The sequence below is a fragment of the Arabidopsis lyrata genome, assembly GCF_000004255.2.
Source record: "Arabidopsis lyrata subsp. lyrata unplaced genomic scaffold ARALYscaffold_2, whole genome shotgun sequence".
Taxonomy (NCBI): Eukaryota; Viridiplantae; Streptophyta; class Magnoliopsida; order Brassicales; family Brassicaceae; genus Arabidopsis; species Arabidopsis lyrata.
The window spans coordinates 16,037,114-16,063,079 of NW_003302554.1; the positions used below are offsets into that span (position 1 = coordinate 16,037,114).

The following is a 25,966-nucleotide window of genomic DNA, read 5'->3' on the forward strand; positions in this document are numbered from 1 at the left end:
GAGTGTTGTTGTTCATATTTTCTTTTAGTTGTCTCCAGTTCTTGCTTCAGCGCAGAGATTTCAAGGTTGTATTGATCATTTTGTTTCATTAGCTTAACCATATCTTCCTCTTCATTTTTCTTCTTTTCTTCCCACATTGACTTTTCTGTCTAGCATACACAAAACTCCAGGTCAAAATTTAGTTTCATGTCACGCCTATTACAAATACCATTTTTACTCAAAACAGTCTACAAGGCAACTCGCAGTATAATGTACCTCTATCTGTCTAAGCTGTTGTGTAGCAATCTAGCAAAAAATAAGTTCATCAATAGAGCAGAAGGTGTAACACATTAGTAAAATGTTATCAGAAAAGATCATTAACAAATTAAATGATACCTCATGTTCTACACCAGTTCCTGATGCTAAGGCTTCAAGGACATTGATCCTTGACTGGTATTTTTCCTCGCGAGTTTTGAAAATATTGTTTTGCTACACATAAACACAAACGAAATTACTCGCAAAACCAGAACTTGAACATTGTTAGGAAGCATTTTTGCAAAGTTAACAAAATCATACCGTTCTTAGATGTTCAGCTTGAGTTGATATACGCCGCTCAATCTCCTGCACGACTTTTCTTAACAGGCATGCCACACGCTGATCATTGTAGCTTTTGTCAAAATATTTCCCAAGAAGTAAAAGCACAAATAAAGGTATTATACGTTATGATCTGAATTGTTGACATTCAAGTACCTGAGGGATTTCACCATTCTTTCTTTCAATACTTTCATCTAGAATTCCATTCAAGACGCTTAGCAATGACTGCGTAGGAGCATTCTGCATCAAGCATAAGCCCAAGACATTGTTAGGAGACAAAAAAAAAAAGCACAGTTTCAAAGGAAATGCGGATATTCATTAACAAGATAGAGCAAATACATCTAAGCTACTTGATTTCATCATTTCAGAAATCTTTGAGGCTTGAAGATCATAACGCCCCTGTTTCATTTGGAAAACCTCATGAAACTTGTGTCCTCCATGGTGCATTGATCCAGGAGATGATGGATCTGCCGTAAACAGAAGACAATTAAAGATTATACATACACATACATATGTAGGAACGCGTTGAGACAAACGGTATGAGTGCTTTGCCAAAGAATAGATGATAAAAAAAAGAGTACCTAATTGGCCAGAACTAGCAAGGGCTTGCTGAAATTTGGACTCTGCCAGACTTTTATGCCTTTCATCTCCGGATAATGGAGAAAATGGAGAGAAAGGACTGCGAGGAGTTTTCGAATCTGCAAGATTTCTATGCCTTTCGTCTCCGGATAACGGAGAAAAGGGAGAAAACGGACTACGAGGAGTTGAATCTCCATAAGGACTGCCGGGTTGATCACGCATAGGATTCATCAAGCGTCGAGATCCAAAGCAAACTTATGGAAACACTTGATAACCCCAAAACTGCTGCATTCCTTAGCAAAAACTCCTGAAACATGATTGATTGAGGGAAAAAAAATGAGCATCAGAAAAATTCATAAGAACACACACACAGAAGAGCAATCTAGAAGACAAAAACTCCCGAAAGCCTTAATTTTTTTTTTTTTCTTTTCCTACAAGTAACATGAATCAGGGATCATTATTTGAGAATTCTTAGAAGAAAATTTCTCACATTTCCATGTTTTAAACTAGAAAAAATCCCATCTTTGAGGTCCCATTTCCATTAATTTCATTAATCTAGGGATTCAAAGATGTGATTTTTTCTAGTTCCTAGTAAACTTCACATGATTTTACCGTCATACAGCATTAATCGAGCAACACGCAAGCCCAAAAAAAAAATCAACACAACAATCTCCAGCATTACGAATTGAGGATCAAGACAAAAACAGCAACTTGAGATGATCAAACAAAACAAGCAACTTCCACCAATGCTGGCAAGAACTTCTAGGGATTCAGAGAAGGAAACAAAACCAAAGAAGAACCTACCAGACGGGTACATGCATTGGTGCAACAAGAGAAAAAAAGTTGACATTGAAAAACCAAGTCAAAACATAGCTTAAAGTCGCGATTTTGCAAAATCGCATCATGATAACAAAGAGATGAGGACAAAAAGATGCGATCTTTGTTCTCTTTACCTTAGAAAATCAAGACGAAATTTTTTCCTCGGGAAAGCTTGGAAACGAGCGTTGAGGAGGTCTAACCAGAGAAAGGAAAACAGAGAGACGGAGAAAAAAGACGTGATGGGAATGTGGCTTGATTTGATTATTATTAGCGATAATAGTAAACTAATTAAAACGACTAATTTATTTTTTAATGATTAAAAATTAAATATACAGATTAGAATAACAAAAAAGATTTTATTTGGGGTTTGTGTACGGAGGGAGAGAGCGCGAATGTAGGAGGATGCAGTAACAATTCTTTTTTGGCTTCTCCAATCGTTTATACGGGTTTAGCAAATCCTTGTCTAAAATTAACGTTAAATCATTATAACGAGTATTTCAACAGAAATTATAAATTGGATTAAGAAACGATTAACTTGTAAAATATTACGACCAACGGAACGTTTTAATATGTTTCATGAATGATTTGGTCACACGTCGGGTAGTGACTTAACTTGGATCGTTTACAATATCAAAGAGCTACCATATTTTATACTTTAAACCATAAATTGAGAAACAAAGAAACAAAACAAAATTAGTTGTGGTAAACTGATCTTTAATATCGTTCAAAATATACAAGAAATAACTTTATATTAGAGCCATAGATTAAGAAAAAACGTCCTAGTGTTGTTACATTTACTTATCATATCAAATTTTAATATAGGAATATTTGTTTTTTATTTATTGTTGTTACTTGTTAGTGTTGGGATAATTTTAACCATTAAGAATCGATCTATCGCATTTTAACACAGCAATCCGATGATACATGAAAGCAAGTGGTATCTCACATCATCAATCAAGGCCTGTGCCGAGGCAGATTTCAACTTCATTGGTGATATATTTAAGGTTTGTCTATCATGTCACATTGTCACATAATTTGCGTAAGAATTTATATAAATAAAATGGTGGTGTAAAGCAGAGGAACGAGTCATATGATAGAGATGTTCAATTTGTTTATGGGTCATGTGGCGTAAAATTGTTTGTTTCTATGTTTCTTTTGGCGTAAACTGCAAAATTGCCAAAAATTCGATGAAGTCACAACCTCTGGTTTTGTATATTGACACGTCGCTTTATCACCGCAATCAACTCTTTCTTCAAATGACTAGAAATCCATGAGTCTATCATTTCCGTTATGTAAGATCCACAATAAATGTTATAATTAATTTAGTACCATCTGAATCTTTAGGTGCTGATTAAAACTCAAAAGCAGAAATTTTACATTTTAGTGACATATAATCCTTTTGCCTATCATCAAATATTATATGTTAGATATTAAATGTTCTACAAAACTTCAAAACGTGTTGTTTGAAGTTCCAAACAAGGATGTTGTTTCTTGTTTGCTATATATTAAAAAATGATTTCTGCGTTTTAAGTGTCACGCTGTGCTGCGGTCATGCAAACGCACCAACACACGAAATAGATTCAAAACAAATTAGAAAAGGTGGGTCCGCGTAAGAATCTCCATAGAAGGACATTAAGCCAATCAGGGTGCAAAAACAGAGATGACAGTAAATTTCAACCAATAATAAAGGAGAATCAGATCACCAGTGGACCCCATTAGGAGTTTCCTCTTGATCTAACGACCAATAGGACTTTACTTTTCCATTTTGTTCGTTTTGATATTTCAACAAAATTAATTGATAATTTGATATTAACCATCTCCAACAGTGTTTGCTGACGAAAAAAACCACCCATCTATACAATGCTCTCTCCAAACTGTATTTTAATAGTTTATGACTTGTTTCTCCGAAAAGAATGCACTTTTCTTACCATGAACTAGCCATTAGATAGTAAAATTTTGAGGATCATATAAAAACAGAGAGAGAGCAAAATTACAAACATTTTTTGTTCAAAATTTTAGTTAAGAAAAATGAAGCATATGGTTCTATTTACATTTATGTGGATATAATATATTTTACAATGAAAACAAAAATGTAAATTTGATAGCAAAAAAAATCGTTAAAATTCTCATTCTAAGAACCATTTACATACATAAACTATGAATAGGATTGTTTTAGAGTTTTATTTCTATTTCTATCTCCACTCCAAATAATCGAGACCACACAAATAATAAATCCTCAAAAAATGAAAAATATTAGTAGAAAATCGAGACGCCACACACACCAGTGTTCGTTCGTTGCAAAACCATATATATTACACTCTTTGGTTCTTCTCAAGGCCTCTCTCTCCATTTCAACAACTATAGCTTATCTATATATCACCGTGTAGTACACAGAGAGCTAATTAAAGATGGTGGTCGATGTGGAGAGGCGAGCCGCGAGCGTGCCGGGAGGGAAGATGGTGGCGCGTGGCTGCGATGCGTGCATGAAGAGATCACGTGCTAGTTGGTACTGTCCAGCCGACGACGCTTTCCTATGCCAAAGCTGCGACTCCTCGATCCACTCGGCTAACCATTTAGCGAAACGGCACGAACGCGTCCGGTTACAATCATCTTCGTGGACGGAGACGACAGAAAAAACGACGTCGGTATGGTACGAAGGTTTCAGGAGAAAGGCGAGAACGCCTAGGAACAAGGGTTTGGCGTCTGAGAAGTTGTTGCAAATGGAGGCGAATGATCCTCTTGTTCCGGATCTTGGTGGAGAAGAAGAAGAAGTGTTTTTCTCGTTCTCGTCCGTAGAAGAAAACGAGGAGAGTCTGAATTGTTGCGTGCCGGTTTTCGATCCTTTCTCAGACATGGTGATTGATGATATCAACGGCTTTTGCTTAGTTCCCGATGAAGTCATCAATAACACTACTAATGGAGAAGAACTAGGAGAACTCGAGAGGGAAGTCATCGACGATGAAGGTTTTATTGGGTTCTTACCGTTGGATATGGATCTTGAGGATCTCACTATGGACGTGGAGAGGTTACTTAAGGAAGGACAACTTTGCTTGGGACTCAAGGAACCAAACGATATTGGAGTCATCAAAGAAGAGAATAACGTAGGGTTTGAGATTGATTGTAAGGATTTGAAGAGGGTTAAAGATGAGGAAGAAGAAGAAGCCAAGTGTGAAAATGGAAGATCAAAGGATAGTGATGGAGAAGCATCTAAGGATGAAGATAGAAAGACGAGTTTGTTTCTGAGCTTAGATTACGAAGCTGTGATTACTGCTTGGGATAATCATGGTTCGCCGTGGAAAACCGGAATCAAATCGGAGTGCTTGGTAAGTTGGTATCTCTATATCTCATCTCTATTTTAGTCTTTAGTAGTGTCTAGTTCCGTTGACTTTGAGCTAATCAGATTTTGAAATACGAAATTAACGTTGAAAAATGTGTTGATCCAGTTGGGAGGGAACACGTGTCCGTCACATGCTGTGGGTGGGTTCGATGAGTTGGTGTCGACCGTCGGATCGGTGACACGCCAGCAAGTGAAAGACGGAGGAGGATCGGACGGGGAGAGAGAGGCGAGGGTTTTGAGGTACAAGGAGAAACGGAGGACGAGATTGTTCTCAAAGAAGATAAGATACGAGGTTCGGAAACTCAATGCCGAGCAGAGACCTCGAATCAAAGGTCGGTTCGTGAAGAGAACGTCACTTTTGACGTGATTTGATTTACTTTAGTCAACACTTTAAAGAGCTTGTAATTAAGAACTGTGAAGTAATTGTGGTAATGTACTACAAATTTAACTGAAAATCTTGGGGCCGGCACCTATGATTTCAGAATAACCAATAATGGAATTCTATATATAGAAATATTTGATTAAAATGAACCCGATAATGGAATTCTAAAAAAAAAAAAAAAGATAATGGAATTCTATTAGAAAAGGTTTCAGAGAATAACCTACTAAAATGTATGACTTATTATGATTATTGACTTTGCCACGTTATGAAATATTCTTACTGCTTCAATTGCTTTACAAACACTTAAATAGACATTTATCTTTCAGTCATCATCATCTTCATTTTCCATAATGATAGTTTTTTTGGATTAAGATTATATAAATCTCTTAAACCATATACGTTGGTCGACAAACATGAACTAAACTCAACCAATGAAAGATCCAAAATATAGAGAGACTCTAATATCTTCTCATGATATATGCATGTGAAATCATGCGGCTAAATACAGCCAAAATAAAGTTCGTAACTCACAGTGAGAGAACTCCAATACAACTTCCCATGCTACTAAAACTCATGCCATCATGCTATTGCTCCCTTTAACATCATATTGTAAGTTATATACACAACAAAAAAAGATTAATTATTTGATCGAAGTAACATATATGGAAAATGCACACGAACACCCTAACCACGATTGCATAAGAAAGTCTAGCTAGATCTTATCAACATAAGTATAACAATTGATGGTGGGAGGGATGCTTTATGCCATGTTATAAGGTATTAACAAAGGTCCTGAACCATGGGAGGGTTAAGGTCTAGGTCCAAACCTCTTCCTAGTTAACAGAAAAAAAAAAAAAGTATAACAATTGCAATTTCCATAAATAATAGATTCCAAAAATTGTGTATCCCACAAGAACTTATCAAAATACGTACTTTTTTTTTAATAAAAGATTTCCTATTGAATTGCATGAGAAATAAAATGATACAAAGCCATTAAAACCTAGTTATGGCTAAATAGCCAATCACACAATAAAAGAGAGGCTGGTTAATTAATTTGAAACAACTAAAAGAGCCAGACTATCTAAGCAAACCGGTTTGGGTAATGAAGTACGTATTTTAATTGTTAACCAACAAAAAACGTGAGTTTCAACCGAGTGAATTTGGTTTTTACTTCACAAGAGACGCATAGCTCACGCGCCGCCGACTTGCCATGAGCGGATACGAGCGGAAGAACACAACGGGGAACTCAATCACCATCACCAAGCGGAAGCGATACTCGATTTCGGAACCATCGGAGAACGTATTCGAGAAATCTAATAGGCAGGAGTCAATAGCCCTAAAACCTCACCGTTCTTTTGCTCCGGGATCCAGCCAACGTAATTGTAAACCTGCGTCTTCTCTTCGGCGGCGACGGAGAGCAAAGGAGAAGATCTCGACCTCCATTGAGCGCGAATGGGTGTTTTCCACAAACAATTTTGAAAATCTTAAAGGTTCGTGCATTGCAATCACACGGAGTTAGAACACATTGCTTATCTTATGTATGACAAATTTGATATCTTGTGTCTGAATCATCTTTTTTCAATTCTTCAGAGAAATTAGTTTTAGTTTCGTACAATCTACTTGGTGTTGACAATGCGTCAAACCACATGGACTTGTATTACAATGTTCCGCCGAAGCATTTAGAGTGGAGTAGACGGAAACATCTCATATGCAAGGAGATTAGTCGCTATAATGCTAGCATCTTATGTCTTCAGGCAAGTTCCGGGGTTCTTTATGCATTGGTTCATTATACGAATTACCTTCATGTGCTTAGAGATACACTACGTTGAGGAACTTAGTTTAGTTTCATTTATATCCAACTACTTGCGTAGAAAAGCTAGGTATGGCTGGTTTGCATTCTCATGTTCCTATTTTACTGCAGGAGGTTGACCGCTTTGATGATCTAGATGTTCTTCTTAAAAATAGGGGATTTCAAGGTGTTCACAAGGTATATACGAGTCAAAATCTTTGTTACCTTATATGCATTGAAGGTGCCGTTTTTCATATATCTAGTATTTTTTAGCGTCGAACTGGAGAAGCGAGTGATGGTTGTGCTATATTCTGGAAAGAGAAACTGTAAGTTCAGTTTTTTTTCTATTTAGGATCATTTTGTCTCTATATACTGGAGTCAGGAATCTAGCCATTTGAGTTTTCTATAGGGAATATCACTCTATAGGAGTGAGAGAAATTAGATTTCCAGTTCTCTGTTTTGAATGTTTCGAAATTGTTAATGATAGGTCACGTTGTGTTATGTTATCAGCTTTGACCTTGGCTTCACAATATATAGTTAAAGGCCTAAAGCTTTGCTTTCTAATTGTTCTCGATGTTGTTTATTTTTTATTAGACTATTAGTCTTCTAGTTTCATCATTTATGTTATATTTCTGCTGTGAATGCAGATTCAAACTTCTAGACCATCAACACATAGAGTTTGATAAATTTGGCATGCGAAACAATGTTGCTCAACTTTGTGTTTTAGAGGTATGCACCATTTTAAGTAATTTCTGTATTGTCGTCTTCCCCCTCTGACTTTCCTTAATTCTAGGATGCAGAGAGATATGACAAAATGCATCTTGATTGTGTGTCCTGTTGTGTTTGCAGGCATGCTAATTGCTTAGTTTCAGCCCGTGCAATTTATTAATTTATTTCATTGTGTATTATGGAACAGATGAACTGCGAGGACCCAAAGTCTAAATTACGTGTGCGATCATCAGAGTATGTCTGGGTTCTGTTTTTGATTCCTTTACTAGAGTGAATTTTCAAGTTACTGTTAAGATCCGTACTAAATTTTATGCGGACTTCCATGTTTGGTTGATTTATAGGCAAGCATCTAGTAGTCCTCAAAGGCTAGTGGTTGGGAATATACATGTCCTGTTCAATCCAAAGCGTGGGGATATCAAGCTTGGCCAGGTATGTCTTGCTACTTCCTTACAAAATTCTGAAAACATTGGCTTATCCATAGAATCTGTTGAGCATTGTTGTCACTACACATCCTGAGTTTAGAAATGTCAATTCTGTAGCTAGTACTATGTTATGGTATTCATCAGTACATCTATGCTAAGCAGTATAGATGAAACTGCATTGAAATTCTAGTAGCTCACTGCCTCGCTCATTTTATTGATATTTGATATGTCATAAGACTCATAACTTATAGGTAAGACTATTTCTGGAGAAGGCTTACAAGCTATCACAGGAATGGGGAAATATTCCAGTGGCGATTGCAGGTGATCTGAATAGCACTCCACAGGTGATCTCTACCAACATTTTTTTTTTGTTCTATTACTTACTCTCTTAGCTGAAATTTGTTCTAAAGCTTAATCTCGATTTGCTGGCAGAGTGCAATCTATGATTTCATAGCTTCAGCTGATGTGAGTTTCATTGAGGGACTCTTTTCTTTTACATTTCGCCTGGTCATATTTTTTTCCTTTCTTGCTGGTAAAGTTAGAATGAACTCTATTATATTGCTTTTTTTATTTTGGACAGTTAGATACACAACTTCACGATCGCAGGCAAATTTCTGGCCAGGGTGAAGTGGAACCAGAGGAGAGGTCATTTAGAAACCATTATGCATTTAGGTAACTTGAAACTCACCGAGATCTTTGGTTTCTCTAAATAATGTATCTGTATGCCTTTTCTGTGTACCCGATGAACTGATAGATTACTTATATCTCTTCTGTTTACCTGATAACTAAACAACTTCCTCTTTCTTCAGTGCTTCAGTATCCATCTCCGGATCACTACCCAATGAATGGAGCCAGGAAGAACTACAGCTTGCAACTGGTGGTCAAGCAACCACTCGTGTCCAACATCAACTGAAGCTTCATAGCGCATATAGTGGAGTTCCTGTAAGTGTTCTTGTTTCTTGTTCTCGACTGGTGGACGCATCGAAAAGAGTTGACAGGAAAACTAAATTATTAGGAACTGTGGCTTTCTTTTATACTAGATACTGAAAAACGTTTAGGGAAAGCAGCATGTTGTATGATGTTATAGCTATCCTTCTAGTATGCTAAGACCTGAGATCTTTCAGGGTACATATAGAACGAGAGATCAACGCGGTGAACCATTGGCAACAACGTATCATTCCAGGTTTCTAGGAACTGTTGATTATATATGGTAAGTCTGTTGTGATTATGAAATACTAATCATTAATCAGTGCTTTCGATTATATATGGTTATCTCTGTTGTGATATGCACATGTTATATTATGAAATCTCAATCATTGATCTGAGGTTTCGAATCCAGGCACACCAAGGAACTCGTTCCTGTGAGGGTTCTTGAAACCTTGCCAACTGATGTATTGAGAAGGACAGGTGGACTACCTAGTGAGGTATTCATAAGTTTATTTTCTAGGCTAATCTTTTTTTTTTGGTAACCCTTTGTTTTCTTGAGTTACTCTATTCATTTTCAAGAATGTAATATCCCTGTTGAATTTGAATGATCCAAAACTGTGATTATTGGGAAAGTTGCCTACAAGTCTCTGACCGATGAAAATTTGCAGAAATGGGGAAGCGATCATCTCGCTATCGCATGTGAACTCGGCTTTGTCAATGACATACAATGAGACCAAAAGGTTAGCACCGACCATTAAACCGAGCTACCTGACTTGGCCATCCGTTGAGGTTTTTGAATGCTCATGGAGGATTCTGAACTGGAGTTCGGAAACAGATTCGGTAAATTGTAAAACATAAACAAGTTTTGGGCTAAGCACCCAAACTTAGATTTGCTTACTTGAAACATTTTTTTTACCTTACCTACCCAAGACTTGCACACCTACTCTTTCTGCTTTTTAAAAGTTAATACCAAAATAGCATGTTACTGGACGTGTACCTATGAGGAGCGAAGACCCGTTTTTGCTACCATAAGCAAAACAATGTAAGAGACTTTGCGTAAAAAGTATCTCAATTCACTCCAAATTATGCTCTTCTCCAGTGTCATCTGACGCTGCCATTAAACAAAAGACCACACGATATTATCAAAAGAGTCGTAAAGCATTTTTTCCAAGTGTTGGAATAACATTGGGTAACGCACATCGGCCATTAGCAGTTAACACATCTATTTAAATCACTCTTTTCTCTGCTCCACCAAAACATTCCGGCAAAAACAAAAAAACATCACTAGAAAAGCTCATTATGACAGGAAACGAGGAAAACAACAAGCCGACAAAAACCCATGTCTTAATCTTCCCATTTCCGGCGCAAGGCCACATGATTCCCCTCCTCGACTTCACCCACCGCCTAGCTCTCCGTGGCGGCGCCGCCTTAACCATAACCGTCTTAGTCACTCCAAAAAACCTTCCTTTTCTCTCTCCGCTTCTCTCCGCCGTAAGTAACATCGAAACACTTATCCTCCCTTTTCCCTCTCACCCTTCAATCCCCTCCGGCGTCGAAAACGTTCAAGACTTACCTCCTTCTGGCTTCCCTTTAATGATCCACGCGCTTGGTAATCTCCACGCGCCGCTTCTCTCTTGGATTACTTCTCACCCTTCTCCTCCAGTAGCCATCGTCTCTGATTTCTTCCTTGGTTGGACCAATAACCTCGGAATCCCTCGTTTCGACTTCTCTCCTTCAGCTGCTATCACTTGCTGCATCCTCAACACTCTCTGGATCGAAATGCCCACCAAGATCAACGAAGATGACGATAACGAGATCCTCCAGTTTCCCAAGATCCCGAATTGTCCAAAGTACCCTTTTAATCAGATCTCCTCTCTTTACAGAAGTTACGTTCACGGAGATCCAGCTTGGGAGTTCATAAGAGACTCGTTTAGAGATAACGCGGCGAGTTGGGGACTCGTCGTGAACTCGTTCACCGCCATGGAAGGTGTTTATCTCGAGCATCTTAAGCGAGAGATGGGCCATGATTGTGTATGGGCCGTTGGCCCAATTCTTCCGTTATCTGATGGTAACCGTGGTGGCCCGACTTCTGTCTCTGTTGATCACGTGATGTCGTGGCTTGACGCACGTGAGGATGACCACGTGGTGTACGTGTGCTTTGGAAGTCAAACTGTTTTGACTAAAGAGCAGACTCTTGCGCTTGCCTCTGGGCTTGAGAAAAGCGGCGTCCATTTCATATGGGCCGTAAAAGAGCCCGTTGAGGGGGAGTCACCACGTGGCAACATCTTAGACGGCTTCGATGATCGTGTGGCTGGGAGAGGTCTGGTGATCAGAGGATGGGCTCCACAAGTGGCTGTGCTACGTCACCGAGCCGTTGGCGCGTTTTTAACGCACTGTGGTTGGAACTCTGTGATTGAGGCGGTTGTTGCCGGCGTTTTGATGCTGACGTGGCCAATGAGAGCTGACCAGTACACAGACGCGTCTCTGGTGGTCGACGAGTTGAAAGTGGGCGTGCGTGCTTGCGAAGGACCTGACACGGTGCCTGACCCGGACGAGTTAGCTCGAGTTTTCGCTGATTCTGTGACCGGAAAGCAAACGGAGAGGATTAAAGCCGTGGAGCTGAGGAAAGCAGCATTGGATGCGATTCAAGAACGAGGGAGCTCCGTTAAGGATTTAGATGGATTTATCCAACATGTCGTTAATTTAAGACTAAACAATTGATTTAGTCAACTAAAATTCTAGTTATGGTCTTTTTTTTTTTTCCTCCAAATGTTCCTCACGAATTTTTATTTTAAATCTGCATGTATTATATTAAACTGTTGTATGATGATAAATTGGTGTTTTAAATTGTGTAATTTCGATTTATTGTCTAAAAAAGCGGGTCAGTCTGGATCGGGTTGGGTCATATCGGGTCAAGTTTAAATTTTACCCGAAATTCGTTTTCCTTATCTTCTTCGAATCTAGCTTCCCTCTCACATATCCACACAACAAAAAGAAATGGCTCTCACCGTGAGCAGCGGTGGCGGAGGAGCTAGAATCCGCTGCAACGACCTCACCGATTCCTCTCGTAATCCTTTCTCCACCTTCCGACTCGTAAACTTCCCTTCTCCGTCTAGAACCTGTCTTCACGTTGTCTCTGCCGCCAAAAAACCATCCACACAGACTGGTCGGTTCGACAGCAAGAAGCGTCGGACTCTCGTTCCTACGACGACCAAGGAACAGTCGGAAGAGGGAAACGGTGGGTACGACGGGGAGAATCCGCCGTCTGAGATCGTAATCAACGACGAAGATGGAGATAGAACGGTGGTGAATACTCGTTTCAGAGGTGATCCAAAAGACGCGCCGAAATTTGCACTTAAGGATCTTCCAGGGCTTGAACCAGATCCTTTTGAAGGTGAGAAGTGGGATGGTCTAGGTTTCTTCGTTCAGTACTTGTGGGCTTTCGGAATCCTTTTTGCGGTAAATTTCAATACTTTTCAATTTCTTTATAACAATTCTCCAATTTGAAGTTAAACCAATCAATTCACAATGGTTTGAATGTTGTAACAGCTAATCTCCGGTGGACTTGCGGCGGGGACTTATAACGAAGGTGCGACGGATTTCAAGGAGACGCCAGTGTATAAAGAGGCGATTCAATCACGTGACCTTCTCGATGAAGCAGAGAGTTCAAACTCTGAGGATGTGTTCGAGTCCAACCCAACAGAAGTGGCGCCTAGTTTGGAATAGTTTCAGTTCAGTGTTTAGAGAAAGAATTCGAAAGACTGAATCTTTTTACTTTTGGGGTGTTTAAAAAAGCCATATTCCAAGTTGATCTTGAGCTTGTTGTGTTCATAATGTTATAGATTCAAAGTTAAAAGAAGAGTATTGTTCTTCATTGTTCTGTTTTTCAATTTCATTTTTGAACAGCAAACTTCTTTAGGAATCATACCGATAAGCTCTTCTTTTATAAATCTAAGGTAAAGTAATAAAATTGATCTTGTTTCATAGAGAAAACACAATACAGGAGAGAGTAAATAAATCCGAGATGGTAGTTAATGCAGAAGGACTCAGATGAGGAGGAGAGTGGCGGGTAGGATCGCTGCGAGTGCAAGGATGGTTAGCTTAATCTCAGACTTGGAGCCAGAGGATCTCACACCATAACCTAATCCCATAAAACTGGTGGGTCTTGGTGCCATTTGAGCCACCGGAGTAGCTGATAAAGTGAAAAGTAACACTAGGTTAATAGTTTCACTGTTTTGGTTTTAGCAGATACCGAAAACTTTGGTAAAACGTGGCTTACCCGCGACACGAGAGTTGTTCTTTGCACCTAGAGAGATTTGAGGACTAGTTGAGCTAGAAGGTGGTGGAGCAACAGAGGAGGAATCACTAGGCGCCTCTCCTCCTATAAACCGAAAGCGTTTTCATAAGTTTCAAGAAATCAATCGATCTCACAGAGGACAAAGTAGAAGTTTTGTTTACATACCTGGGGCGGAGGAAGCGGAGGAGCAAGAGGATGAATTAGCTGGAATGTTGCAAAGCGGAGGCAATTGTAGAGCAAGAGTTTGATTAATTGGAAAAGCAGGGGACAAAGTAGAAGTGTTGTTGAGGAAGAGACAGAGACAAGTTGCTTCTTGGCTATAGATCTGGTTTAAGCTGTCACAGCATGGCTGAGCCGGAAGCTGGGCAAAGCCTTGAACGAATGGACCACATGGAGCCAGGGAAAGCAGTCTGGAGGCACATGTAGCTGGTACTTGAGCGAGAACTAGTGGGAGAAAGAATGGTGACAATGAGATTAAGAGAATAATAAAGAGAGTAGAAGAAGCCATTTATTCTAGTAGACTTAAGTTTCCTTCTTCTTTGTTTGGGGGAGTGAGGAGTTTCTGAGTATTTAAGGTCGGAATCAATTGGTTTGGTGTGTGTGTGTGTGACTATGGACAGGTATTGTTATTGCACACATGATGTGTGTTCATTTGGTTGCAACACTTGAGTTCTTCATGCTCGTGTCTTATTTGGTGTTTATGAGTTCATTCGTAAAATGTGCTTCTTGTTTTTTGTTGACCACAAGAATGTTACCGGAATACCATTAACAAACTCTTTTAGCTCATTTGAAATAGCCAAATATAACGTATCTTTAGAAAAGTTAAAATTAGGTGACATTAGCAACAAAGTCGTTGTAGTATAGTGGTAAGTATTCCCGCCTGTCACGCGGGTGACCCGGGTTCGATCCCCGGCAACGGCGCATGTTTTTTTTATATTTTTAGTCCCTTTGTTTTCAGTTTCTTTCGTTTTAGTCCCTCGCATTTCAGGCTTTTCGTTTTAGTCCTTCTCTTCGCCTCTGGCATTCTCCGCAGCCATGTGCGGCGGAGGTAGGTTTTCTTTTCTTCTTCCCTAAAATCTCTCTCGATTGTACACATTCAGCATTACCTTCATGTTCTTTTCGCTTGAGTTCGTCTCGTCAAGGTCTAAACTTTTCCTTGGTGGGTTTTGTATCTATTGAACAGATGAAGTGTCAGCCATCGTAGTACAATCCCCTAAAGGACTTAGGTTCACACACTTGCAAAGCTGGTTACGCCGGAGAAGATGCCCCTAAAGCCGTTTTCCCATCCGTAAGTCTCGTTGTTCACTTCCTCTCTTTGCAATTGGTTTTATTTTTCTTAAAACTAGGTCCTTTTAGTGTAGAGCAAGCAATTTGAGAAATTTAGGTTTTTTGTTGTTGCTGTTGTTGATGTGTTACAAGGTTGTTGGACCAAGAAAAGGAAAAGAAATCTGTGGTCCATGGTGTGTATTATTTATTATTTAGTTGTAGTCTTTGTTCTGTTATCAATATAACGAGGACCTTTGGAGACAATCAGAGGGTTTAGGGATTAAGTAATTAAGATATATATGCCAAATTGACAAAGAAAAATATATTCGGCAAAAAGATTAAACACTTTTTCTATGAAGCTTTAGAAATAGCTTCGCGTAATATAATGTAAATTTCATATTGTTGGAGTTACAACAAATGTACTACTATTTTTCTAAGTGAAAACAACCACAAATGTACTTTTTCATATATTTTTTTTTACTCAATTGGTGTCTCTATATGACCGTTTGGTAAATTGACCTCTCCGTGGGCCAAACGTTGAATTTACGTGTCGTAGTTTTTGTCACATTCGACATTATCCAATTCAATAATACATAACTACGTGTCATAATCTGGTTCTCTTTACAACTTTACAAAATCCTTCCTCTGGACGGCAAGAATCGCCGACGTGCCCCTATCTAATCTGTATTCTCCCAATTTTATTTATTTTACTCTGATTCTCTCCAATTTTCTTTTTTCTTTTCGGATTTTTGATTCTTGAATCGCGGCAATTGTGGGTCTCTGTGTTTTCCTTTTCTGATTTGGGGATAAATCTCGATCGCGATTTGGTCAATTTCTCCAAGCATCGAGAGATTTCTATTCTCGCAAAATTTTGTGTTTTCTCAGGTGGATAAGAGTTTTCTCTTTGTCGTATTCCTGGAAAATTTGGGCGATTAAATCACCGAATCAGATTATTTTTTGTTAGAAATTTCTAATTTTTCCAAAAAAAAAAAGGTCTGATTTTTGAGATAAAGTCATGCAACGGATCGTAGACAACGCTCTCGCTGTAACCAAAGAGTGAGTCCTTTTTCTTATTGATCACCAGTGGATTCATCTGTGCATGCCAATAGTTGTTATAATGTTTCATACATTGAGAAGTAGGTCTTTGGAGATTGTATATTATAGTGAGTCTCTTTGTATTGGTGGATTGTGTTTTTGATTAGACTATTTTATTCTACTATCTTTATTCAAAGCTTGCTCTTTTATAGTTGATTTTGGCTGTGAACTTTGATGTGTTGACATAACTCTTTTATTTCTTTCTGGGTTTGTCTTCTTGTTAGATGTTTATCTTTTCCCTTATGTTGTCAAACAAGCTTAAACTAACGATGCTTTTCGTTATGTTTGGCTTTTAGTGCAGATCAGTGAAAACTGTTACATATGAGTCTTTGAACAACATTGCAAGATGCATAAATGGAGTATCAGCTCTTCTGCTGACTCTTCTACCGGGGAAAGCTAATATTCTTGAAGGTCTCCATGGCTGGGAACTCAGGCCCACGTTTCGTGGACCACGTTTACCACGGTGGATGCATAAGTAATATATAATTTCTGATGATTCTTCTCTTGTTAGTTTTTTTGCGAGCCTTAATAGTATGCGAATTTTACTCTGTTTTTGATGGCAGTGGGGTCTCTTCTTTCAACGAGTTCATTCATGAGCTTTCTGTGGATTCTGATACTTCAAGCTTGGAGTATTCTTCTGGAGAAGATAGTGATGGTCCGATGCCTCCATCACCATCATCTCAAAGCTCACGCCTCTCTTGGGCTAGCACTTCTGCAAGTTCTGAAAACCACTGGACAGAGTGGATTACGTTCATTCTTTGGTTGTTAATATTTCCTCTACGGATCTTGCTATGGATACCGCAATATATTATGAGTTTATTCCTTAAACGAAGTTCACGGACTCCTGCGAGCCCGAGAAGGCACCAACATTCATGTAGACATCGTATTAGTAAGACCAATTCAAGCAAAGACCATGATGTTCCCAACCGAACTACTGATAGAAGACGCGGAGTGATTGAGGTTTGTGGATGCATTAACAAATATTTAATATTCCCTCTGGAAAGCATCTCTGTTCAGTTATTTGTGTTATTTTAAACCCTTTCACACACTCTTACTACTTAATGTGCTTTATTTTCCAGGATCTTCATCTTGCTATCGAGATCGCCATAGAAGCAATATTTGATTTTTTTCACAAGGCTACGCATCTTCTTCTTTCTCCATCAGAAGCTTTTGCAATACTGTTATCATGGTTCTCATCTTCCAGTCACAGCCCTAAAGAAAACCATGGTGACGTTACAGATGATGGAACTGTGCAAACTGCTACTTTAGGAGATACCGATCCATCCCCCACGGAAAGGCCCATAGAAAGGCCCACACGCTTATACAACTCTATGAACACAGATACTCGAACGTGTCAAGATGTTATAACAGAGCTGGGGTAAGGGCAGATTCGATGTCTCGTGCTTCTATTTTATCTCTTTCTCAATTATTTGGTATTTACTTATTTTCTCTCCTACTTTTGATAGGTATCCTTACGAAGCTATTCGTGTTGTTACATCTGACGGATATGTTCTTGTCTTGGAAAGGATACCAAGGTAACTTTCTTGTGAGATACTAAGCTCACTTGTGCATCCTTTCCATTCCTGTTTTATTGTCTCTTCCTTAAATGTGACCGTTGACTGCTTCTCTTGTCTTTGCAGACGTGATGCTAGGAAAGCTGTTTTTTTGCAGCATGGGGTTTTGGATTCATCAATGGGGTAAGTTTCATGGTCTAGTTCTTAGATGACTCGTAAACTTTGCAAACTCAGCTGAGGAAGTATTATTTTCTATATCCATGTAGCATAAAATTCCAGGGCATTTCAATGTTCCTGACTTTTAGTAATTTGTTACCCTCATACTTTGTCATGTGTGTTTGATTTGCTCAAGACACAATAGTGCTTTCAGTTACTTAAATTATCTCATCTTCGTTTTTCCCTTTCCTTCTCAGCTTCTCAAAGATTCCAGTTTTGACTTGGATCATCCTATAATCGTCTGATCTTTTGATCTAATATATGTTCTATGAAACATTATAGATGATTTTTCTTTTTCTCTTCTGCATGTTTTTTTTCAGATGGGTATCTAATGGGGTTGTTGGATCTCCGGCTTTTGCTGCATATGACCAAGGTTCAAGACTCAATTTTTTCATTTTCCAATCAGTTTATTAATTCACAAGCTTCTTACACTCTTTTCCTTTACAGGCTACGATGTTTTTCTGGGTAACTTTCGGGGTTTAGTTTCAAGAGATCATGTGAACAAGAACATATCCTCAAAAGAGTGAGTTATTGCTTTAAAGTTCACTTCTTACTTGATCTACACTGTCTGGTTTCTTTATGATAGTGGAGTTTCATCATATGTATATATTTGCAAGTTGTACAAATTTTCATTGATATTGACCAAAATGCAGGTTCTGGCGATACTCCATTAACGAGCACGGTACTGAAGATATCCCAGCGATGATAGAAAAAATTCATGAAATAAAAACTACAGAACTCAAGCTCTACCAGCCCAATATCGATGATGAAGAAAGCAACCAGGAGGAGCCTTATAAGCTCTGTGCCATCTGTCATAGTCTAGGCGGTGCTGCAATTCTGATGTATGTTATTACTCGAAAAATCAAGGAGAAGCCACACAGACTCTCACGACTAATCCTACTTTCACCTGCTGGGTTTCATGAGGACTCGAACTTAGGTTTCACAATAGTTGAGTACATATTCCTTTTCATTAGTCCAGTTTTGGCTCGCATCGTGCCTGCCTTCTACATACCGACAAGATTCTTCAGGATGCTTCTGAACAAGTTAGCTCGTGACTTTCACAACTATCCTGCTCTTGGTGGATTGGTCCAAACTCTAATGAGTTATGTAGTTGGTGGAGACAGCTCGAATTGGGTCGGAGTCCTTGGATTACCTCACTACAACATGAACGACATGCCAGCTGTCTCCTTTCGTGTGGCGCAACATCTTGCTCAGATCAAACACAGCGGTAAATTCAGGATGTATGATTATGGAAGCAGATCAGCTAACATGGAGGTTTATGGCTCTCCTGAACCCCTTGATCTAGGGGAGTCCTACAAGTTCATCGATGTGCCTGTGGATTTAGTAGCGGGAAGGAATGACAAGGTGATTCGGTCTTCCATGGTGAAGAAACACTACAATGTGATGAGAGATGCCGAGGTCGATGTATCGTTTAATGAGTTTGAGTATGCTCACCTTGATTTCACATTCTCCCACCGCGAAGAGCTTTTGAGATATGTAATGTCGCGGCTTCTACTTGTGAAACAGACACCAGTTCAACAGAGGCAGACCAGTCAGAAAGGTATGAAGTTGAAGAAGAAGAAAAAGGAGGTACAGTAGTGTAGTAGCTGAAACCGATCTATGGAAATGTTCAATGCCTCATAGAGTTTGGTGTCTTTGTATTGTGATGTTATGTGTGAGCTTCATGTGTGTGTTCTATCCCAATAGCCTATGGGTTGGCTATAAATAATAGTGTACATATAATGTAAAGATTGATCCCTTGATGAAATGATCTTGTTGTGAGAGACAATTAATGTTTGTATTGTGGTTTTGGTTTCCATGACAATTATATGATGTCATGAAGATGTATGGATCCAGATCTGAAGAGACCAATTAATCATGATTGGGGAACTTTGCAGCCTTGGGTATAGAACTTCTGTAGGTCACACACATTTATTCAGTTGTCGTAATATAAATCATAGTTACTCGTTTAATGGATCAAAGAACTACAAATTTATCTGACTATAGAGAAAATACAGCAGTGATCAGTGATTTCGGTGTTGTGTGATTCCCATGTTTCGTGAGAAAAAAACGAGTAAACAATTAGGGAAGATGAAGAATTTTTCTCTTTTTTCTTTGGCATAGTTCAAAGAATGAAATAGAAAGGGAAGAAAAGAAATCAGAATCCTCATGGAAGCCCGAGTGAAGAAGAGGGAGGGATTCATTGGAGCTCTGATGGATCTTGAAGAAGAGATGCTCTTTGCGGATTTAAAAGCAGAAGTTGCTGCATGTCCCTTGGAAGCACACTGAACACCGCTTGTAGATCCTTCTTCAGTTTCTGAAATGTTCCTTCCGAATCTGCACCACCTCCTCCTCCTGATTCCCGCGACTGCAAAAGATTTGTTTTCGACATGTCATAATGGTTCGGGTTCTGCTGAAGAGAGAACTAGTTTATGTTTATCATCACGAATTCTGCCTAACTAAGCAGATATTTACATAGCAAATTAAATAAAATCTATCTTTGCATCTCTCCAGCATGTAAGTAATGTTTACATGGGAGTTTCCAAAGAAGATAAAGCATTCAGACCTAAATAAAAGAATCTAGTACAGAAGTAACATGAACATGAAATTAAGAGTCTAAGGGAACGTAAACTTACTTTGACTTCCTCACTAATGTGTTTCTCAATGGCATTGAAGGAATCCACAGCTTCCAATTCATTCATCTGAGACGTAATCTGCCTCATATCAGTCTTCATTCTAGCTAGCCTCCATAATCTACGCTGTTCTTGTTCGGCAACAGCACGCCGTCTTTGAAACCAAGGCATAAAGTTGGGCCCTCGTAGAAACCGCCTGAAAAATAATGAATTGTTTAGCAAGGGAACTAAATATCGGTAGCCTAGAATGAGACAATAAATTCTAAGACTGTGAAACTCAAATGATATTGCTAATATGGAAAAAAAAAACTGTATATACCTATACAAGTCGGGCCAGTTGGATTTCATTCGTTTAGACAAAAACTTCCCTACACCTCTCGCAGATAAATTCGAAAGGAATTCATCCGCACCAAATGATGGGAGCGCAGGAGGGGTAACATATGGGGAAGACCCATCAGAAGGAGCATTGACCTGGAAATATGGACCAAAAGGGGCCAAGAAATTTGTAGTTAATTCCAGGAAATGGCGTCGCAGAATCTCATTATTCACAACTGACATTGACTCCTCAACCCTTGGCGACATCCCAGCATCAATAAGTCTATTCAAAATAGAAGTGTCTGGCTTGGTTATTGGAGAGTGGGTGGTCCAGACAGCTTCCTTGTGCTCTGTCATGAGACAAAGAGGTCCATCTCGCCTAAGTTTTACCGCATTTAGCAAATTTGTAGGAGAGAACCTTCTTAATGAAAGCTGTTGGACGCCTAATCCTTCAGGTTTAACAGATAATTTACCAGCCGACCTACTTGTAAATGCTACACGGTTTGAGTTTGGAGCAGGGGTTCCAACTGAGACAACATGAGGGATATTGCGAAGAGCTTTAAGGAAAAAGAGATTGGTGACACCCAAAACCATTGGCGGGAAAGTGTCTCCTTCTCGGAGAGAGTTTAGTCGAGCAAATCCTGGATCATGTATAGTGAAATATGGTCTAAAGTCAACGGTACAAAATAGCGGCGCAACCAAACTCACAAGACAAGCAACTGCCTCGGAACATTGGGGAGGTGTTGGTGCTATAATAAGAATAGGCTCGCCTATGAGTAACAATTCCCACAATGTCCATAGCTGCAACAATAGTCCACGGTAAATGCCAAAAAGATCTGCGTCATGGAAAAGACCTTGAGGAACAGATTGATTTGTAGGGAGCAATGGAGCCATGGAAGAGGCAGATTCCTCATATAAAATCCCATTTTCCAAGGGAAGGCTATGAGCAGGTGGCAAGTTCACCTTAAGCATTGCATTACCAATCGGCAGCTCCATTAGCTTACCGGGCACAGGAGCAGGCCACATAGAGACATAACCAGCAATATGTTCGATAGCCTTATTTCCAACATCAAAATACAAAGGACCAATAATCTGCAGCAAAGGCCTAAAAACACTCGAGTAAGGTGTATGCGACAATATCACCACAGACTTCTGTTCACCTCCCCTTTTCAATCTTTCATCATGCCTCTGCCTATTAAATACATAACCATACAAGTACCTATCAATATCATCTCTCTCCTCAGTGTTCTTCTTTGGTCTACGAAACCGGAAAAAGAAAATGCAGTCATGTATGCTTGAGCGATTATGATGCTGTGAGACAGAATCCGGGAAAGAGTTGAAAGAAACCTCAATTTCCTCTTCTTGTGAGAGACAACCTGGTGGATAACACTCTTCTAAGAGCTGCCCTTGCTCAAGATCAAACCTCATAATGCAAAATGCATGAATCCATCGTTTCAAAGACTCAGGATCAGGCTTTATACTAAGCTCAGGCTTCGCAGAAAACGATGGAGACCGACTCATTTCAAATGTAACCAAGAAACTCTCATACCCATCAAAAACCTTTGCCAGTTAATGATTCCTTATCATACCTTATACTTCCCCAATTGAGGAGATTCATCAAAGCTTGAATCTTTAGCTTATACTAATAAGCTCAGATTTGGTGGGTTTGCTTGACGAAACACTTTCGCAGCCTGAAATTGAATCCCAAAGAAAGAAAATTTGTAAGCTCAAAACGTTAGATCAAATCACACGGAGAAATTAGGGTTTGTAAGAGGAGAAGAAGATGCCTCTTACAAGTTACACGTGATGAATTTAGAACTCAAAAGTTTGGGTTTTTCGTAGGTGAATTTTGCATTTCGATTCGAAGGAATCGCAAAAACGGAAAGCTAACTCCGAAATGATTCATGGAGCTTTCAGCTTTGTTGTTTGTTGTTTTTCTAAATAAAATATAAGATACTCCTTTTTTACACATGTTTGGTACAATTCGGACAATGTGACTGTTGGGCTTGCCATTAAGCCCATCAATAATCCGCAGTTGAATATTTTAAAATTACTGAGGTAAAAAAATATATGACCGTTAGCGAGACTTGTTTCTTACTATTGATTTTTTCTTGAATTATTCGAGTATCTCTCTTCCACAGTTTTTTCATCTTTACAAAATCTATTTTGCACTAAAATCATGCAAAACCCTATTAGATCATATGCGAAATCCAAAAATTTTGGATCGAAGTACTCGAAAAATGATGAGGCACAGATGTGACGATATTTGGATCAAAAATATTTTTAACCGTGGTGTTGATAAATCAGTTGAAGATTCGACAAAAAAAAAAAAATTGGTCGACAATATATGATACATCATTACATTCTTTGATTTATTAAAATTAGACTATGAAAAAGTTGATGATACTTGCAGAAATCATAGGAAAGGAAACTAAAACTCAGTTCTCTGACGTTGTCAAACTAGCCCTCCAGGAGATTCTTGAGCCATATGCGAGTTCCTTCGAGGCGCATTGCAGTGCCACATTTGCAAAACTAGGCAGTGTCTTACTGGACGTGATTGTGCTGACAAAGACCGCTGATTTGAGAGGATCGGAGGTCTCCACCTATGCCGGTGCCAGATTTTCTTAGCAGGGGACAAGAAAATAATAACATCAAATATGTTTGTTTGTCTCAGAGAAGAAGAAGACAGAGAATGTGGAATACTCAAAAATGTTCTCATTTGTATAAGATAAAAACTTTTAATTTTGTGGTGTTGAGAAATTGGTTGAAAATGTCATGATTGTTTTGGCCACCTATATATATATATATATATATATGGCGGTGTTGTTTGGTTTCTTTAAATATGGAGAAAACATGATTTATGGATGCTATGTTGATTAGTAGTTGATATCCCTTCACAAGCGATGGTTGTTTCTTATAGAAATGAGAGAGTAGAGTACTCATCCGACCATGTCTTAGCAAAACATTATCCCAAAAAAATAAAAAAATGAGATGAAATAGAACACAGGCATGCTAGAGTAAAAAGTTAGAAACTGAAATACATGCGACTCTGAAAACTTTGAAATTTGGAGAATCAAAGCATCTTCATGAGTGTTAGTATTGGTGGTTACTTGTGCAGAGGTAATTGATCCTCTTTTATTGAAGGGAACGGAGTTTCAAAGATCTAGGTAAATCCTGTCTTTCTCAAGAATTTCTACACCACAACTAAAAATGTTTTCTCTCAGACTAGAAACAGATTTAAACAATTCATACCCTTGGAGACAGAAACAAGAAAACCCAAAGAAACAAACAAAATATCTGCTCACTCCAGTTTCCTTATTTGCTTCGTTTCTTCTTGAAGGCTTGTTTGTTGTGCTCAACCGGAGCAGCCGGTTGAACTTGTAGAGGATCTTCAGGTAAAACGGTGTGGAAAAACTTTTTGGAGGAACCAACTTGGTTGCAGATTAGCTTGAGCATCTTTTTACCTCTCATCCATTTCAACAATAGCTTCATGTGCGTTTTGCTATTCAGTCCACTAACCCCAGCTTCCTATTGTTATATGTAACACAATCACCAAATACTGAGTTTATCACTATTATCACAACATTCTAGCAAATTACACAGCTGAATCAAAAAACACTAATATACGCAAACATAACACAAACCAACAATGCACAAGTAAATAAATTATACCATTGAAGTAAAGAGCTTATACTCCAGAACATTGAAATAACCTCAGCTTTCTGTTGTTTTTGTAACACAATCAACAATTATAGAGTTTATCACTATGATCACAACATTTCCAACCCTTAAAGTTCTTCAGAACACTTAGCATAATTAATTACACAGCTAAGTCAAACCCCACTAATAAACGCAAACAAACAATGCACAAGCTAATAACCTATACCACTGATCTAAAGAGCTTGTCGTCCGGCGGATCTAAAATCAGAGATCACGGAGACTGTTACGATTTCAGATCAATTTGTGAAGAATCATAGAAGTGAGGGAGAAAAACCTGAGCGCGGAGCCAAGTGTTGGGAACGGAAAGAGGACCATGTAGCTTAAAGAGATCGTAGAGAGAATTAGAAATGGCGTAAGCTTCTTGGATCGGAACTTTAGGGTTTATCTTCCGGACGTTCACTGCTCGTTCTCTCGACATGTATCTCACCAACAAAGAGTTAAACGTAATCTCATTATCGAACGCTCTGCAGAGCTTCCTCAGTCCTCCTCCACCGCCGGCGAACCACATCTCTCTTCTTCCTCGCCGTCACTCTCACTCTCTTCTTTGATTTCGTAAGTTGTTAGGTCTCTCGCGTCGCCTTTGATATTTTCAAAATAAAAGCCTTTTAGCCCAATGGGCTAGATTCGGCCCAATTTGAATTTCTCTTACCCACAACTCTGCTTTGCTCAGTGAAAGTTCTTGGTAGATTAGAAAGATCCTTCAATTTTTTATCGCTTAATAATATATACATTTTAAGTCGAACTCAAAAGAAGAGTTCCACAGAATTAGATCCAGAAATCTCTATACTATTAAAAGAGAAGTACAAATGCAAATGGGTCGGGTCAAAATCAGAAAATTGACCCAAAATTCTGAAATCGGATCTTTGAATTTTTTTTGGAATATAATTTCTAATTGATATTTAATAATGAAAAATCGAACTAAAATAAAATAAAATATGATTGTATTTATGGTAACTAATTATAAAAGCATATTCCAAACAATACTATACACTAATTACGTATAATATATTTGTTCATATATTTTTGGAACTAATTCCATAACAATCAACGTTTTGTCATTAATTTTGCTTATTTTAGCCAATTAGCATTAATTGAAAGATATCTTACTTGCTTCAAAAGATTTCTAGAAAATTTATCACAACTAACCCATCTATTTTATAAATTAAATAGATATTTTTATTTTGGTTGTGTAAATTAAATAGATATGAAATCCATGTAACTAATTTTAATTTAATTAAATTAAACGAAATTAAGGTATTTTCATACTGATAGCTTACCAAAGAAGTTTAATTTTAAAATTTTAAAGATTTCTTGAATATGATTTTTAGAATTATTCAACAAGATGATAAATAT

General features: G+C 38.5%; 9 protein-coding genes and 1 non-coding gene across 13 annotated transcripts in view; 6 read left to right on the forward strand and 4 right to left on the reverse strand.

Annotated features, from left to right (window-relative positions):
- Positions 1–2,253, reverse strand: part of LOC110231049 (kinesin-like protein KIN-14P) — a 5,915-nt gene extending 3,662 nt beyond the window's left edge. The window contains exons 1-8 of the mRNA XM_021035781.1: positions 2,106–2,253; positions 1,155–1,459; positions 913–1,040; positions 730–813; positions 556–633; positions 376–468; positions 256–285; positions 1–149 (exon numbers count right to left, since the gene is read on the reverse strand). The exon at positions 1–149 is cut by the window's left edge and continues 20 nt beyond it. Of these exons, the coding sequence (XP_020891440.1) occupies positions 1–149; positions 256–285; positions 376–468; positions 556–633; positions 730–813; positions 913–1,040; positions 1,155–1,383 (791 nt within the window). The 5' untranslated portion in view covers positions 1,384–1,459; positions 2,106–2,253. The remainder of the gene's footprint in view (positions 150–255; positions 286–375; positions 469–555; positions 634–729; positions 814–912; positions 1,041–1,154; positions 1,460–2,105) is intronic.
- Positions 2,254–4,154: 1,901 nt separating this feature from the next.
- On the forward strand, positions 4,155–5,839 carry LOC9323575 (zinc finger protein CONSTANS-LIKE 7). The gene is made up of 2 exons (XM_021034243.1): positions 4,155–5,294; positions 5,415–5,839. The coding sequence occupies exons 1-2, from the start codon at positions 4,380–4,382 to the stop codon at positions 5,673–5,675; spliced, it is 1,176 nt and encodes a 391-aa protein (XP_020889902.1). The 5' UTR covers positions 4,155–4,379; the 3' UTR covers positions 5,676–5,839.
- A 972-nt stretch (positions 5,840–6,811) lies between these two features.
- Positions 6,812–10,553, forward strand: LOC9323576 (carbon catabolite repressor protein 4 homolog 5). Of its 3 annotated transcripts, XM_021034245.1 has the most exons (14): positions 6,818–7,180; positions 7,281–7,444; positions 7,612–7,677; positions 7,753–7,805; positions 8,127–8,208; positions 8,396–8,442; positions 8,550–8,637; positions 8,882–8,974; positions 9,063–9,095; positions 9,211–9,302; positions 9,440–9,572; positions 9,755–9,840; positions 9,970–10,054; positions 10,226–10,553. In XM_021034245.1, exons 1-14 carry the CDS (start codon positions 6,901–6,903, stop codon positions 10,286–10,288), a joined length of 1,365 nt encoding a protein of 454 aa, XP_020889904.1. In that variant the 5' UTR covers positions 6,818–6,900; the 3' UTR covers positions 10,289–10,553. The 3 variants fall into 3 exon arrangements, with proteins under 3 accessions (XP_020889905.1, XP_020889904.1, XP_020889906.1); XM_021034246.1 differs by lacking the exons at positions 9,970–10,054; positions 10,226–10,553 and having other exon boundaries at positions 6,812–7,180; positions 9,215–9,302; XM_021034247.1 differs by lacking the exons at positions 6,818–7,180; positions 7,753–7,805 and having other exon boundaries at positions 7,359–7,444.
- An 84-nt stretch (positions 10,554–10,637) lies between these two features.
- LOC9323577 (UDP-glycosyltransferase 89B1) lies at positions 10,638–12,492 on the forward strand. Its single transcript, XM_002887467.2, has one exon. The coding sequence runs from the start codon at positions 10,857–10,859 to the stop codon at positions 12,276–12,278; it is 1,422 nt and encodes a 473-aa protein (XP_002887513.1). The 5' UTR covers positions 10,638–10,856; the 3' UTR covers positions 12,279–12,492.
- A 17-nt stretch (positions 12,493–12,509) lies between these two features.
- LOC9323578 lies at positions 12,510–13,439 on the forward strand. Its single transcript, XM_002887468.2, has 2 exons — positions 12,510–13,016; positions 13,107–13,439. Exons 1-2 carry the CDS (start codon positions 12,555–12,557, stop codon positions 13,281–13,283), a joined length of 639 nt encoding a protein of 212 aa, XP_002887514.1. The 5' UTR covers positions 12,510–12,554; the 3' UTR covers positions 13,284–13,439.
- A 29-nt stretch (positions 13,440–13,468) lies between these two features.
- LOC9323579 (protein YLS3) lies at positions 13,469–14,602 on the reverse strand. Its single transcript, XM_002888904.2, has 3 exons — positions 14,020–14,602; positions 13,837–13,938; positions 13,469–13,749 (listed from the first exon to the last, which is right to left on the reverse strand). The coding sequence occupies exons 1-3, from the start codon at positions 14,360–14,362 to the stop codon at positions 13,604–13,606; spliced, it is 591 nt and encodes a 196-aa protein (XP_002888950.1). The 5' UTR covers positions 14,363–14,602; the 3' UTR covers positions 13,469–13,603.
- Positions 14,603–14,703: 101 nt separating this feature from the next.
- On the forward strand, positions 14,704–14,775 carry TRNAD-GUC. Its single transcript has one exon. It is a non-coding gene; the product is annotated as a tRNA-Asp (tRNA).
- Positions 14,776–15,741: 966 nt separating this feature from the next.
- LOC9325014 (lipase 3) lies at positions 15,742–19,742 on the forward strand. 2 transcript variants are annotated; one of them, XM_021033976.1, is made up of 9 exons: positions 15,742–16,176; positions 16,512–16,690; positions 16,779–17,175; positions 17,295–17,593; positions 17,682–17,750; positions 17,856–17,912; positions 18,266–18,318; positions 18,393–18,468; positions 18,599–19,742. In XM_021033976.1, exons 2-9 carry the CDS (start codon positions 16,683–16,685, stop codon positions 19,542–19,544), a joined length of 1,905 nt encoding a protein of 634 aa, XP_020889635.1. In that variant the 5' UTR covers positions 15,742–16,176; positions 16,512–16,682; the 3' UTR covers positions 19,545–19,742. The 2 variants fall into 2 exon arrangements, with proteins under 2 accessions (XP_020889635.1, XP_020889634.1); XM_021033975.1 differs by having other exon boundaries at positions 16,517–16,690.
- A 134-nt stretch (positions 19,743–19,876) lies between these two features.
- Positions 19,877–22,831, reverse strand: LOC9323580 (protein DENND6A). The gene is made up of 4 exons (XM_021033977.1): positions 22,688–22,831; positions 20,898–22,584; positions 20,582–20,774; positions 19,877–20,313 (listed from the first exon to the last, which is right to left on the reverse strand). The coding sequence occupies exons 2-4, from the start codon at positions 22,412–22,414 to the stop codon at positions 20,146–20,148; spliced, it is 1,878 nt and encodes a 625-aa protein (XP_020889636.1). The 5' UTR covers positions 22,415–22,584; positions 22,688–22,831; the 3' UTR covers positions 19,877–20,145.
- A 1,172-nt stretch (positions 22,832–24,003) lies between these two features.
- Positions 24,004–25,241, reverse strand: LOC9325015. The gene is made up of 2 exons (XM_021010131.1): positions 24,888–25,241; positions 24,004–24,421 (listed from the first exon to the last, which is right to left on the reverse strand). Exons 1-2 carry the CDS (start codon positions 25,119–25,121, stop codon positions 24,209–24,211), a joined length of 447 nt encoding a protein of 148 aa, XP_020865790.1. The 5' UTR covers positions 25,122–25,241; the 3' UTR covers positions 24,004–24,208.
- Between the last annotated feature and the right edge of the window lie 725 nt (positions 25,242–25,966).

Bases quoted from the DNA above. Each gene is read 5' to 3' on its own strand.
- LOC9323575 (XM_021034243.1), top strand. From the start codon at position 4,380: ATGGTGGTCGATGTGGAGAGGCGAGCCGCGAGCGTGCCGGGAGGGAAG. The intron at 5,295-5,414 runs GTAAGTTGGTAT...GTGTTGATCCAG, and splicing joins GAATCAAATCGGAGTGCTTG to TTGGGAGGGAACACGTGTCC.
- LOC9323576 (XM_021034245.1), top strand. From the start codon at position 6,901: ATGAGCGGATACGAGCGGAAGAACACAACGGGGAACTCAATCACCATC. The intron at 7,181-7,280 runs GTTCGTGCATTG...TCAATTCTTCAG, and splicing joins CAATTTTGAAAATCTTAAAG to AGAAATTAGTTTTAGTTTCG. The intron at 8,975-9,062 runs GTGATCTCTACC...ATTTGCTGGCAG, and splicing joins ATCTGAATAGCACTCCACAG to AGTGCAATCTATGATTTCAT.
- LOC9323577 (XM_002887467.2), top strand. From the start codon at position 10,857: ATGACAGGAAACGAGGAAAACAACAAGCCGACAAAAACCCATGTCTTA.
- LOC9323578 (XM_002887468.2), top strand. From the start codon at position 12,555: ATGGCTCTCACCGTGAGCAGCGGTGGCGGAGGAGCTAGAATCCGCTGC. The intron at 13,017-13,106 runs GTAAATTTCAAT...ATGTTGTAACAG, and splicing joins CTTTCGGAATCCTTTTTGCG to CTAATCTCCGGTGGACTTGC.
- LOC9323579 (XM_002888904.2), bottom strand. From the start codon at position 14,362: ATGGCTTCTTCTACTCTCTTTATTATTCTCTTAATCTCATTGTCACCA. The intron at 13,939-14,019 runs GTATGTAAACAA...TTCGGTTTATAG, and splicing joins CTCCGCTTCCTCCGCCCCAG to GAGGAGAGGCGCCTAGTGAT. The intron at 13,750-13,836 runs GTAAGCCACGTT...TCACTTTATCAG, and splicing joins GAACAACTCTCGTGTCGCGG to CTACTCCGGTGGCTCAAATG.
- LOC9325014 (XM_021033975.1), top strand. From the start codon at position 16,136: ATGCAACGGATCGTAGACAACGCTCTCGCTGTAACCAAAGA. The intron at 17,594-17,681 runs GTAAGGGCAGAT...TACTTTTGATAG, and splicing joins GATGTTATAACAGAGCTGGG to GTATCCTTACGAAGCTATTC. The intron at 17,913-18,265 runs GTAAGTTTCATG...GTTTTTTTTCAG, and splicing joins GTTTTGGATTCATCAATGGG to ATGGGTATCTAATGGGGTTG.
- LOC9323580 (XM_021033977.1), bottom strand. From the start codon at position 22,414: ATGAGTCGGTCTCCATCGTTTTCTGCGAAGCCTGAGCTTAGTATAAAG. The intron at 20,775-20,897 runs GTATATACAGTT...ATTATTTTTCAG, and splicing joins AACTGGCCCGACTTGTATAG to GCGGTTTCTACGAGGGCCCA. The intron at 20,314-20,581 runs GTAAGTTTACGT...AATCTTTTGCAG, and splicing joins ACATTAGTGAGGAAGTCAAA to TCGCGGGAATCAGGAGGAGG.
- LOC9325015 (XM_021010131.1), bottom strand. From the start codon at position 25,121: ATGTGGTTCGCCGGCGGTGGAGGAGGACTGAGGAAGCTCTGCAGAGCG. The intron at 24,422-24,887 runs GTTTTTCTCCCT...ATATAACAATAG, and splicing joins ACACTTGGCTCCGCGCTCAG to GAAGCTGGGGTTAGTGGACT.